At 46.0% G+C, this 14,031-nt stretch overlaps 2 protein-coding genes across 2 annotated transcripts; both read right to left on the minus strand.

Moving 5' to 3' along the window:
• Window positions 1–3,732: 3,732 nt before the first annotated feature.
• LOC307122360 (G-protein coupled receptor family C group 5 member D) lies at window positions 3,733–10,183 on the minus strand. Its single transcript, XM_079846351.1, has 4 exons — window positions 10,110–10,183; window positions 5,940–7,306; window positions 4,852–4,886; window positions 3,733–4,770 (listed from the first exon to the last, which is right to left on the minus strand). Exons 2-4 carry the CDS (start codon window positions 7,099–7,101, stop codon window positions 4,678–4,680), a joined length of 1,290 nt encoding a protein of 429 aa, XP_079702477.1. The 5' UTR covers window positions 7,102–7,306; window positions 10,110–10,183; the 3' UTR covers window positions 3,733–4,677.
• A 379-nt stretch (window positions 10,184–10,562) lies between these two features.
• pde6hb (phosphodiesterase 6H, cGMP-specific, cone, gamma, paralog b) lies at window positions 10,563–13,029 on the minus strand. Its single transcript, XM_079846352.1, has 4 exons — window positions 12,973–13,029; window positions 11,272–11,419; window positions 11,152–11,192; window positions 10,563–11,069 (listed from the first exon to the last, which is right to left on the minus strand). The coding sequence occupies exons 2-4, from the start codon at window positions 11,415–11,417 to the stop codon at window positions 10,993–10,995; spliced, it is 264 nt and encodes an 87-aa protein (XP_079702478.1). The 5' UTR covers window positions 11,418–11,419; window positions 12,973–13,029; the 3' UTR covers window positions 10,563–10,992.
• Window positions 13,030–14,031: the final 1,002 nt, after the last annotated feature.

Here is a 14,031-nt window from a genome sequence, read left to right on the forward strand (position 1 = left end):
AAAACATCCCCAACAACCCATTTCTAAAAATATATTTTTATTTTAATCATATCTATGCACAGGATTTAGAAAGCCCATCGCTATATAAATAAATAATAAACCTGCCTTGCCTTGTAATGAAGAAAAGAGCTGTGGTGTTGTCGTGATTGACTCCGGAGGTTTGATCAGTCGCTGATCTGCGGTCAAATGTGTTCCCTCACAACCCACACCGCGCGCACACACACACACACGTGCACGCGCCTGTTTGTCCTGCGCTCATTGGTTCGCGGCGCGATGGCATCGGCTGAGGAAAAGAGTTTCTGTATCACAGAAACGAAACTAAAACCGAGCGGTTTCCTCTGAAAAGAGACTGGGTGTGTTAACGCGGACAACGCGAATGGATCAGGGCTGCTGCTGTACCTTTAAGGTTAAGATATATATATATATACTGGATCATATATATGCATACACAAGCAAACTCTTCTTTGAGAATAGTTCTCAATACAGACATCATTGTCAATTTTGCATCCATCCCATAGACAGACTCCCTTTGAATAAGCTTTAATCATGGCCTAACCCTAACCTCAGAGAGAATCCCACCAGCCAAAAGAATATAACAGTTTTTGTAGAATAGGAGCATGGCAAAGGTGACATCATTCATTCATTTCCCTACAATATGATTGGTTCTTCATAATTCAGCAAACCCTTTTGTTACTAGGTTAAAAAACGCATCTGGATTTCATGATTACTACACTTTGTTACTCAACGTCATGAGTTTAGATACATTTAGATATATGTCTAGTTTCATTTCCCCCTTTAGGTATGATTTCAGATATGATAGTCATGACTAATTTATAATGTATTAATAAATGTGTGAGTCTGTGGTGAATAAATGAACTTGTGTAGGCGAGGGATCTCCTTCAATCAACACTAGGGTGACCACCATCAAACAAACCAAATGTGGGACGATTACTAAGTTTGTGTGGGACAATGTGCTGGCATGTTACCAACACTAAAACATAACCTGAAACTGTTGCATAATCTTAAATTCAACATCACTGAGCCCAAAGGCAGCAGGCATCATGCAGATAACTACTTTTGAAAACAGTTCTGACCAAGTGCAACTAAAATCCAACTAAATAAATAATGAAACAAATAAAACAACATTAAATTAGTTCATCTTATATATGAATTGATATATATAATATATATATAAAAAATGTTTGGGGGGGGATTGCAGTTTTTATATATATTATAATATATATATATATTCATTTATATACAGAACTATCCATTCGTTTTCTGACAGGGAACACATGGAACGAATCACCGCTCCACATTTTGATTGACAGCCGTCACAACCTACTAGTGACCGTGTTTACTCCTTTCTTTTCAACCATTGGATATGGTTTAAAAAACGGCTTTTGTATTTGTGTAAGGCGGGATGTTACTTCTGACGAAGCGCTGTTAAATATAGGTGAAAAACGATGCCGCAAAAATAATAAATAAAATGCTTTCTTAAAAAGGCAAAAGAACGCATGCATGTTTTCTCAATATGATCATTAAAAATCAACAGACTGGTGAAAATGCGGGACATTTTCTCAATATGTGACATGCGGGACAAGGGGTGAAAATGCTGTGCAGTACAACGCAAAGCGGGACAGGTGGTCACCCTAATCAACACTGCAGCCGTATTCACAGAAACTCATGTAGGAATAAATGATCAAAGTAAAGGACGATTATTGCGGAACGATCAGGTGGATTAATACTAATATTGAACATGCACAAAACTACACATGTAAATATTGGCATTATGATTTATTCTGATCAAAGAAGCCAATGGCACTCGAGCTGTGCAAGGGTTTGAGCTCACGTGGTTCAGAATACGAAGCTTCGGACGCCACAGGTCACAGGGTCATGGCAAACCCAGCTCTGGTGCAGTGCTTCAGTGTGACACGATTCTTTTATTGATACAAGCTTTGAAGCCTTGGTGCACAACGTCACATCACTAGTACAAATTGTGTGATGTATAGAATATTACAGAAGTTTATTTGTGCCATGTGGTGCATGTTGGGATTTAGGCCTACCTGCATTGCCTGTGGATATTAATCATGAGGATAGGACTGTTTTCTGCTTGTTTCTGGAATTGGTTTGGGCTTTTATCAGTATTGAATAACTATTTACATCTACATCGTCTACAAGGTTTCTTCTTGTCATATAAGCATCACCACATTCATTGCCTGCAACATCTCAGGCTTGTATCATAACTATTCATTCATTTCAGGTGAAGCGAGTAACACTGATGATCTCTGTTAGTGGGTGGGATATATTAGGCAGCAAGTGAACATGTTGTCCTCAGAGTTGATGTGTTAGAAGCAGGAAAAATGGGCAAGCGTAAGGATTTGAGTGAGTTTGACAAGGGCCAGATTGTGATGGTCAGAGCATCTCCAAAACTGCAGCTCTTGTGGGGTGTTCGCGGTCTGCAGTGGTCAGGCTCTATCAAAAGTGCTCCAAGGAAGGACCAGTGGAGAACCGGCCACAGGGTCATGAAGGACCAGTGGAGAACCGGCCACAGGGTCATGAAGGACCAGTGGAGAACCGGCCACAGGGTCATGGAGGACCAGTGGAGAACCGCCCACAGGGTCATGAAGGACCAGTGGAGAACCGGCCACAGGGTCATGGAGGACCAGTGGAGAACCGGCCACAGGGTCATGAAGGACCAGTGGAGAACCGGCCACAGGGTCATGGAGGACCAGTGGAGAACCGGCCACAGGGTCATGAAGGACCAGTGGAGAACCGGCCACAGGGTCATGAAGGACCAGTGGAGAACCGGCCACAGGGTCATGAAGGACCAGTGGAGAACCGGCCACAGGGTCATGAAGGACCAGTGGAGAACCGGCCACAGGGTCATGGAGGACCAGTGGAGAACCGGCCACAGGGTCATGAAGGACCAGTGGAGAACCGGCCACAGGGTCATGGAGGACCAGTGGAGAACCGGCCACAGGGTCATGAAGGACCAGTGGAGAACCGGCCACAGGGTCATGAAGGACCAGTGGAGAACCGGCCACAGGGTCATGAAGGACCAGTGGAGAACCGGCCACAGGGTCATGAAGGACCAGTGGAGAACCGGCCACAGGGTCATGGAGGACCAGTGGAGAACCGGCCACAGGGTCATGGAGGACCAGTGGAGAACCGGCCACAGGGTCATGAAGGAGCAGTGGAGAACCGGCCACAGGGTCATGAAGGAGCAGTGGAGAACCGGCCACAGGGTCATGGAGGAACAGTGGAGAACCGGCCACAGGGTCATGGGCGGCGGAGGCTCATTGATGCCCGTGGGGAGTGAAGGCTGGCCCGTGTGGTCTGATCAAACAAACGAGCTACTGGAGCTCAAACTGCTCAAGAAGTTAATGCTGGTTCTGATAGAAAGGGGTCAGAATACACAGAGCATCTCAGTTTGTTGCGTATGGGGCGGCACAGCCGCTGACCAGTCAGGGTGCCCATGCTGACCCCTGTCCACCGCCCAAAGCACCAACAGTGGCCCGTAAGCATCAGAACTGGACCACGGAGCAATGGAAGAAGGTGGCCTGGTCTGATGATCACGTGTTCTTTCACATCACTCATTTCTACCTGCTCTTTAAGACGTCAGTTATAGAGGCATAGACATGTTTTAACATGCGTGTCTGGGAATGAGCTCATTTGCAAACACTGGTTTATTCCTGAATGTGTTGCACACACTGAAGAGGCGGTGTTTCTGGTGGCGCATATGGTCTTTTATTTTTGTCACTTTCTGCAAAATCAACAAACACAACGAGAGATTAGATTTGACAGTGTGTTGAAATGATTCTCCACTGCCCCCTAGTGTCACCCAGTGATGTTAAAATACACATCAGTATACTTAAAGGGATAGTTCACCCAAAAAAGAAAGTTCTGTCCTCATTTACAGAAGATATTTAGAAGAATGTTTGTTACCAAGCAGACAGAGCAACCATTGACTACCATAGTAGGGAAAAAAATACTATGGTAGTCAATGGTTGCTCTGTCTGCTTTGTTACAAACATTCTTCAAAATATCTTCTTTTGTGTTCAGCAGAACAAAGAAACTCATGCAGGTTTGGAACAACTTGAGGGTGAGTAAATGATGACCGAATTTTCTTTTTTGGGTGAACTATCCCTTTAACTAATAATAATAACAAAAACAATACATGCATAGGACTACTTGAATCTATATGACTACACCCTCCCCCAATAAAAAGCATCTCATCCCATGACTTGTTTTCTAGAAAACCGGGTCAGATTTGAAAGAAGGACCTTTTTCTCAAGTATGAAGAACATGCTAATAATCTCAAGAGCAGTTTTACAGTATAAAGAACCTTTTGAAAGATGGTGGAGGCACCAGATTCACATAGAGAAGGCTCTCAGGATGCATTAGAATCTTCAAAAGTTCCCATTTTCCCTCAGCGTCTTCCCAACAGCGACCGCATGACTTTGAGATCCATCTTTCCACACAGAGGATGATGACGGGACACAACTGTTACCAAAGCTGCAAGCGTGCACTGATGCGCGAGCCGGGGGTGAACACTTGTGCACAGGCGTGAACTCATTATGGTGCTCCGTTTGACAGATCATGAAGGGCGGTACTAGATGACATGATTAACTATAGCTCAGGAGACAGGGATAGTGTGCGGACGGGATCCAGGCGTCATGCTCGGGGTCCGTAGTAGTCTTCGTACGGCTCGCTGATGTTGGTGGTCGTCGGCCGCGGGATGCTGTAGTCTCTTCCAGCACTGAGTTCCTGAAACAGAAAACACACCGCAGATTGCACCATGTGACATCATCAGCGCGGCCGGATTGTGATTGGATGATGAGAACTCACGCTCATGAAGATTCCAGACGACGCCACGCCTTGACCTGCAACAGAAACACGTGACCTTTAACCTGTGCCCTACATAGGCAGCAACCAAAGATGCATTCTGGGATTGTGTTATTCAGGACAGAGGCTGTGAGATCAGGTATTTCCTGCCTAGAAACACCATAGCAACCTCCTAGTAACACCCTAGCAACCATGTAGAGCACCCTAGCAACTGTACAAACAAGAATAAGCCATATCTCAGCTCCACAACATCACACAGACGTGTTGGTTAGCTCTTTTGCAGTCACTTGCATCACATTTTCTTCAGGAAAACTACATTCTATCGGCTGAAAATGTTTTGAACGCTCAGAGAACATTCAGTTTTCATAACATAATGGAAACGTTGTTAGAACCTATTTTCTTATTAGCTGTGTCGGCGTCATGTGTCACATCATGATTCAACATGTTCAAAACAAGTGAATTTTGCAAACACTGGAACTAAAGTTTGTATGTTTTTAATTATGTTTAATATATATATTTGTGAGTTTTTTACTGATATGCTAGCCTAGAAATCTAGACGCACCCTAGCGGCAGCAAATCTAATTTGCCGCGAGTGTAGTCTAGACACTCTCGGTAGACCTGCGAGCTGGAAAAAACAAACTCTGGTCAGGCCAATCACAGCGTGTGTAGAGTCGGTGGGCGGGTTCGACATAATGACGGCACGTCACGGCAGAGTTGCGGAGGTTCTGCGTGCTACTCGTAAACACAGAAGCTGGCGAACGGCGCTCTTTTCAATCGGCTTTGGCCGCGACTCTGAAGGCTTTGAGTTAAGCTTTTCTTTGAGAAAAGAACAAAGAACGGCACTGAAGTCCTTCTTAAGAAAGGAAGATGTGTTCAGAGTTTTGCCGACCGGATACGGCGCTATCCAATTGCGTGCAGAGGGAATTTGAAAGACAACCGTTTATCCCGCCCCTCAGATTGAGCCCTGCCAATGGTGAGTTCCCAGACCCAACATCTTGATGTGGGCTTGTTAGGTTACTGATATGGATCTACAGTATATCGCTGAAATAAAGTCTAAAGCTTTCACAGTTTTCGAGATTCTGTCTCCCTACCTCTCCTCCCGTCCGCATCCGTCTGGAAGCCGCGGTTGTCCGAGCCTGTCTTCGGGTCGGCTGGAGCCGCTGGAGCCGTTGGGGCCACTGGAGCTGCTGGAGCCGCTGGGGCCACTAGAGCTGCTGGAGCCGTTGGAGCCGCTGGAGCCGTTGGGGCCACTGGAGCTGCTGGAGCCGCTGGGGCCACTGGAGCTGCTGGAGCCGTTGGAGCTGCTGGAGCCGTTGGAGCCGCTGGAGCCACTGGAGCCGCTGGAGCCACTGGTTGCGTTCTGGGGCTCGTCCAGCCTGTGAAGTCCAGAGGCGGGTCTTTGGCACGGGCTTCGCTCTTGCACATGAAGAAGACCCGAGTGAAGCCGTGCCCCAGCAGCACCCAGCCGTTAGCGGTCAGTGCCACGCTGATCACGGGGTCGTCCCAGCTGGGGCTGTGGCCCATGGCGCGGTTCCCGTACGTGAGGAGTGTGATCCAGACGAGCCAGATGCAGGCGCTCAGCAGCAGCGTGAGGACGAGCAGCCCGGCCTTCAGCTTGTTCCGCCGATGCGTGCGTCCGCTGTGGATGTAGCTGTAGGTGACGCACGCGCGCCGGAGGAAGCGCAGAGCCAACATCAGCGCCACGGCTAGCAGGACCAACACGTAAATCTGCAGCATGGCGAACTCTGGCTGTGAGACCTGGCATGTCCTCTTGTCCTGCACCAGCACGACCAGAAGCCACTCCGCCGCTATGATCACCTGCACCAGCGCCAGCACGGCGGTCACGCACACCTCCCTCCACCCCCGCGCCAGCGCCGCGCCCAGCAGGGCCAGCCCGCGCGCCAGCAGAGCGCCGAACACCACGCTGAACAGCACGCTGAACGCAAACACCCGCGCCGGGCACGTCTGCGGGGACAGCGAGATGATGAAGGAGTAGGGCAGAGCGAAGAGGCCGGCCGTGGCCAGCAGGAACAGCAGCAGCGCCGCCAGCGCACCGGACCGCCGGCAGGACGTGCAGGACCACAGCAGCAGAACCAGCATCAGCACCACACAGCTCACCAAGCCCAGCCCGGCCACAGCCTGAACCACCGCACCCCACGTGGAACACAGCGGCCAGAACACCTGATCCAGAGCGGAGCCGCAGCCCGCGGGCCTGGAGCCGTTCGACCGCTGGACCTGCTCCAGAACATCCATGGAGATGCTGATGCTGACACTGACCCGCTGAGAAAGGTAATGATGATGAGGCGATGATGATGAGGTGATGAGGTGATGATGATGATAAGGATGATGAGGATGATGATGTTGATGATGAGGATGATGATGAGGTGATGAGGTGATGAGGTGATGATGATGATGATGATGAGGACGACGTGATTTTCTCTCTTATGCTCTCGGTGATCTACAGGAAAGACAGAGTTTATCAACTTTCAGTGGCTTTTGCCTAAACTGATTTGATTCAAATCTATCTGTTCATCCATCCACCCACCTATCAATCCATCACCCATCCATCCATCCATCCATCAATCCAGCATCCATCCATCCATCCATCCATTTATCAATTCATCATCCATCCATCCACCTATCAATCCATCATCCATCCATCCACTTATCAATTCATCATCCATCCATCCATCCAACCACCTATCAATCCATCCCTCCACCTATCAATCCATCATCCATCCATCCATCCATCCACCTATCAATCCATCCACCCACCCACCCACGCATCCATCCATCCATTCATCCACCTATCAATCCATCCATCCATCCACCCACAAACCCACCCACCCATCCATCCACCTATCAATCCATCCCTCCACCTATCCATCCATCCATCCATCCACCCATCCATCCACCTATCAATTCACCATCCATCCTTCATCCATCCACCCACCCACCCATCCATCCATCCATCCATCCATCAACCTATCAATCCATCCACCCACCCACGCATCCATCCATCCATCCATTCATCCACCTATCCATCCATCCATCCACCCACAAACCCACCCACCCATGCATCCACCTATCAATCCATCGATCCATCCACCCACCCATGCATCCATAGAATAGAATAGAATAGAATAGAAAACTTTATAGTCATTGTACAGCTGTACAACAAAATTTTGTCTCATTTTGAAAGTGCATACACATAAGAAACTGTACAATTAAACAAAAGTAACCCGTGCAAATATGACAGATATATGCAGTAAAGTGCAGATATGTGCAGACATTTGATTGCATACCTGTGTATACAATGGTAATGTAACATTTGTTAGGTGGAATTTAGAGCTTGCACTGCCATTGCATAAAAACTGTTTTTGAGTCGGTTCGTCCTGGTTCTAATTGATCTGTACCGTCATCTGGCGGTTATGGTGAGGGACTGGCAGTGTTAGAGAAAAGCTAAACACATGTAGCGGCGCTACTAACATAACTACATTTGCAGTAGCTACACTATAGCTCAGATGCTTTTACAAACAGTGTAGCTTTTCCAGGAGCGAACACCACATTCTGTTTTTGAGAGTTTAACACGCGTGTTTGCCGTCATCCGTGTCTCAGAGCGGCTCTGTTCACAGTAAATGAGCTTCATCACTGCGTGTGCTGAGAGTTTAACACGCGTGTTTGCCGTCATCCGTGTCTCAGAGCGGCTCTGTTCACAGTAAATGAGCTTCATCACTGCGTGTGCTGAGAGTTTAACACGCGTGTTTGCCGTCATCCGTGTCTCAGAGCGGCTCTGTTCACAGTAAATGAGCTTCATCACTGCGTGTGCTGAGAGTTTAACACGCGTGTTTGCCGTCATCCGTGTCTCAGAGCGGCTCTGTTCACAGTAAATGAGCTTCATCACTGCGTGTGCTGAGAGTTTAACACGCGTGTTTGCCATCATCCGTGTCTCAGAGCGGCTCTGTTCACAGTAAATGAGCTTCATCACTGCGTGTGCTGAGAGTTTAACACGCGTGTTTGCCATCATCCGTGTCTCAGAGCGGCTCTGTTCACAGTAAATGAGCTTCATTACTGCGTGTGCTGAGAGTTTAACACGCGTGTTTGCCATCATCCGTGTCTCAGAGCGGCTCTGTTCACAGTAAATGAGCTTCATCACTGCGTGTGCTGAGAGTTTAACACGCGTGTTTGCCGTCATCCGTGTCTCAGAGCAGCTCTGTTCACAGTAAATGAGCTTCATCACTGCGTGTGCTGAGAGTTTAACACGCGTGTTTGCCCACTGACATTTACTTCCTGCACTGATCTGTTAGATTGGTCAGTTTGAGAGATATATTTGAGTACAGTACTGTTTGTATTGCATGATGTTGTTTTAAACCCCAAACCTTTTAATTAAAACAGTATTTATTAACAATTATTTGGTTGTTTGTAATATTCAATGTCATTGTTAAAAAAGTAAGTAAAAGTAGCTTAAATTCCCAATCCCGGCGGGAAATGACCAGTCAGTGTTAAAAACAAACGTTCGAACAGTATGTTCTCCACTTTCATTTGATCCTTTCTTTATGACCTTTAACCTTCACTCGTAACTCGCTCCGTCTGTGGCACAGACCGCCGCCTAGCAACCCCCTAGCAACCAGCCAGCGTTTTGCAGTGGTGTGTGTTCTCAGGTTTGTGCAGCGCTGAAGCTGACGGGTGTGTGTTCTTCCTCTCCAGGACAAAAGCGCAGTTGTGGCGCCGCTATCAGTGATTTTATCTTCTGGCTTTAACAAAGGTCTTTCCTGCTTCATACACTGCCCGTCTTCACTCTTTCACACCTCTCACATCGCTTCTGTCGTTTATTAAACTCTTTTAAAAAGACTTGAAACCAGCATCTAATGAACATGAGGAAATCTGATCATCTGATTGAAGGAAACCCTTGAGTAACAATCCATAAAAAGAGTGAAAAGAGACGTCTACCACACACACACACACACACACAAACACACACACACTCACACACACACACACACACACACACACACACACACACACACACACACACACACACACACACACACACACACACACACACACACACACACACACACACACACACACTCACACTCACACACACACACACACACACACACACACACACACACAAACACACACACACACACACACACAGCAGCATGATGTCTCGCTCATAGTCATCAATATATTGTGGCCTGATTTCATTCATTCATCGTCTGTCAGATTCATAGTATTAAGAGATGAAAGTGTCGTACCTGTCGCCCGTCGCTCCGTCCATCACAGACTCACACACACACACACACACACACACACACACACACTCACACACACACACACACACACACACACACACACACACACACACAGCAGCATGATGTCTCGCTCATAGTCATCAATATATTGTGGCCTGGTTTCATTCATTCATCGTCTGTCAGATTCATAGTATTAAGAGATGAAAGTGTCGTACCTGTCGCCCGTCGCTCTGTCCATCACAGACTCACACACACACACACACACACACGCTTTCTCTCAGGTGTGGGTAAATGGGAGGAGCGGAGATTAAATCATCAGGTCATTTTCTACTCTTCCTGATTTCACACACACACACACACACACACACACACACACACACACACACACACACACACACACACACACACACACACACACACACACACACTGTTCATCACATCACTCTCAGAGTGTTTCATATGACGGTCTTTAATCATGTTCAGCATCCGCAATGAATTCAACAGAGTTACTGAAAATAGAAACTTTAATTGGGTTTCTACTCCGGCAATCACACATGACACATTCAGTAATATAAATGTGTTTATGGGAGGGGCTCTACGAGAGGAAGTGATGTCGCTGTTACAGGAAAAGTGGGGCGGAGTCACAGCTAGGGGTGTGGATTGACAGCTGGGGTGTGGTTGTCGTCTTATCACAACATATACAAAATATAAAATATTATATAATAATAATAATAATAGCAATCATATCAATAATGACAAAATCCATATGTTGAATCAGTCCTTTACCATCACACGTCATAACCACACGACAACATCAAATCAAAGGGGCGGGGCCGCGAGGCGAGAGGGGGTGGAGTCAAAGGCGGTGATGTGGAGGAGGCGGAGCTTAGATAATGCCGTATTTGGCCAGATCGCTGAGCTCCATGTCTCCGAACGCTTCCCATGGGCACACGACGGTGATATCTGTCACGGGATGAGATGCAGACGTTAGCAGGACACACAAAACACCACATCCTCATTACTGTGTGTGTGTACTGGGACTGACCTGTGCCCAGACCCTCCATGCCAGGGATGTCATCGCCGAACCTGCAGACGAGAGGGAGCGACCAGTGAGTGTGTGTGAGGGCGTGTGTGTGAGGGAGTGTGTGAGTGTGTGTGTCTGTACCCTTTCTGCCCGGGTTTGGGGGCCTTGCTCTTGAAGGTTCGCGCCTGCCTCTGCTTGAACTTGGGCGGCCCTTTCTTGGGCGTGGTGGGGCCGGTGGTGCCCGCGGGCGTGGCCAGAGCGCTTCCTGCGGGAGGAGCGGAGTTCATGTCTGAAACACACAGCCACAGCAGCCGTTACCACACGCGTCCGGGATTACGGGATCAGCGGAGATTCCTCTCCTTCCAGGACGCCGTTCCTTCTCACGTAATAAAGCAGTGACCGATACCTGACGGTCAGCCGTAATCACCAAATAAAGCCAGATTATACTCTCACAGTAATCCACATCTAACTCTGTTTTTCATGTTGCCTTATTAAGACAGTTAATCTCATTAACATAACAGACTTAAGAGATTTCCTTCATCCGACGGATCGCACGGTGGCAGAGATAAACATCTGAGACGCCTGTCTGTCAGAAACATGAAGAAACTATCCTCAATAACACAAAGATCAACCACATGTTTAACATCTAATCCTGAAAACATACTCCTAGTGCTTGATACATTATTATTACTTAATAATAATACTTATTCATCACACACACACTGTACCTACTGTATTTATTCAATACTAATGTTTATTCCAAATGTTACCAGTGAGATTTCAGTGAACTCTACAGTGGCCATTCTGACTAGTCATAACATAAGACGAGTAAAAAAGCAGTTGTAACTAGTAAGATAAGAAATGTTACTAGTTACAATTAAAAAAGGCACTAGTGTCTAATGAATAACTAATAATATCTTTAAAAAAGGCACTAGTGTCTAATGAATAACTAATAATATCTTTAAAAAAGGCACTAGTGTCTAATGAATAACCAATAATATCTTTAAAAAAGGCACTAGTGTCTAATGAATAACTAATAATATCTTTAAAAAAGGCACTAGTGTCTAATGAATAACCAATAATATCTTTAAAAAAGGCACTAGTGTCTAATGAATAACTAATAATATCTTTAAAAAAGGCACTAGTGTCTAATGAATAACTAATAATATCTTTAAAAAAGGCACTAGTGTCTAATGAATAACTAATAATATCTTTAAAAAAGGCACTAGTGTCTAATGAATAACTAATAATATCTTTAAAAAAGGCACTAGTGTCTAATGACTGTCAGACTGTTGCCTCTGGCTTGGCGTGCTCAGTTGGGGACACTAAATTTTTCAACTAAACATCGAAATACATCTAAATAATAAACTAAATTAACCATTTAAACTAAATTACTGATCAAATTATTGATCTAAAGCCCACACTGTCACTGTATGATACTTGAAATTTTTCCAGAATGGCTATACAGCTGAATAAAATTATGCTGCATTATTTTCCTGTTTAACACTGTAAAGCTGCTTTGAAACAATCTACATTGTTAAAAGCGCTATATAAATAAAGTTGACTTGACTTGACTAATGAATAACTAATAATATCTTTAAAAAAGGCACTAGTGTCTAATGAATAACTAATAATATCTTTAAAAAAGGCACTAGTGTCTAATGAATAATTAATAATATCTTTAAAAAAGGCACTAGTGTCTAATGAATACGTACTAATAGCATGAAAATAGATACCAGTTTGGTTTGAGGATTAAAGGATTAAAAACTAAGACGTAATAGAGCGAGAGATTGGGAACAGAGTCTCTCTCTCTGGAGTAAAGAGTGAAATCTGCGTCTGTACCTGCGTCTGCTGTCCGTGAGCGGCGTGTGTGTGTGTGTTCGTCTCTCTCTCCGTCTGTGGAATGAGGCTGTTTGTGTCTCTCCGACTCTCTTATAGTCTCACTGAGGGTCAGAGAGCAGCTCCGCCCCAGCCGTCAGGCTCCTGTTAGGGAAACACTAATTGACTTAATGCTCTTTAGACTGTGTGTGTGTGTGTGTATGTGTGTGTGTGTGTGTGTGTGTGTGTGTGTGTGTGTGTGTGTGTGTGTGTGTGTGTGTGTGTGTGTGTGTGTGTGTGTGTGTGTGTGTGTGTGTGTGTGTGTGTGTGTGTGTGCACGCACTCATGACCCTTTAATCTCTGAGCTATGGTCTCGTTTCCTGAACATGTGAGAAGATGCAGCGTCTCCCTTCACACACACACACACACACACACACACACACACACACACACACACACACACACACAGAATGATGTTGGACACACTCCTGAACATTCAGCAGTGAATTACAGATCTAGATCATGTTTAGACCAGACAGTTCTCATAAAGCATCATTGATAAGGTGATGTTGAAGAATCGACTGTACCTTTGCCTTTTACACATGAATGTGGCAGTGGTTTCAGTATCGATGTTGAGAAATATAGAGTATGGCTTTAATGTCAGCTTAGTTTTTTTTCTACTGTAGTTGAAACTGACTGGCGTGTGCCGTGAGTGTGTGAGCGCGGCTCTTTCTGTCACAGTTCAGGGATGTGTTTCAGAAGAGCTTCAGGAGTGTGTACATGAGGCCTGTGAAGCTGTGGATCAGTGCAGATGTGTGTGTGTGTGTGTGTGTGTCGTCTGAGGATGCGGCTCATCATCTGGGTTAATAATCGAGGCTAATCTGCTATGAACTAGCGCTAAACAATCTCTGAGCTCTGACAGAGAGAGCCAAGGGTGACGCACCTCTCACAACTCATGGCCCTCCAATGCCTGTCTAAAAACATCCCAGGACCACCTTTACAAATATGTTTCCCTGTGCACGAAACAGTGCTTCTGGCGCTCAATCTGGGATTTGTTTAACACACCTCAGTGAACCAACAGAA

This window comes from Gobio gobio (genome assembly GCF_949357685.1).
Source record: "Gobio gobio genome assembly, contig: scaffold_205, whole genome shotgun sequence".
Classification (NCBI taxonomy): Eukaryota; Metazoa; Chordata; class Actinopteri; order Cypriniformes; family Gobionidae; genus Gobio; species Gobio gobio.

Excerpts from the sequence above, each read along its gene's own strand:
- LOC307122360 (XM_079846351.1), bottom strand. The coding sequence starts at position 7,101 with ATGGATGTTCTGGAGCAGGTCCAGCGGTCGAACGGCTCCAGGCCCGCG. Across the intron at positions 4,887-5,939 it reads GGATGCGGACGGGAGGAGAG|GTCAAGGCGTGGCGTCGTCT; the intron begins GTAGGGAGACAG and ends TTTCTGTTGCAG. Across the intron at positions 4,771-4,851 it reads CGTCTGGAATCTTCATGAGC|GAACTCAGTGCTGGAAGAGA; the intron begins GTGAGTTCTCAT and ends TTTCTGTTTCAG.
- pde6hb (XM_079846352.1), bottom strand. The coding sequence starts at position 11,417 with ATGAACTCCGCTCCTCCCGCAGGAAGCGCTCTGGCCACGCCCGCGGGC. Across the intron at positions 11,193-11,271 it reads CCCAAACCCGGGCAGAAAGG|GTTCGGCGATGACATCCCTG; the intron begins GTACAGACACAC and ends TCTCGTCTGCAG. Across the intron at positions 11,070-11,151 it reads CATGGAGGGTCTGGGCACAG|ATATCACCGTCGTGTGCCCA; the intron begins GTCAGTCCCAGT and ends ATCCCGTGACAG.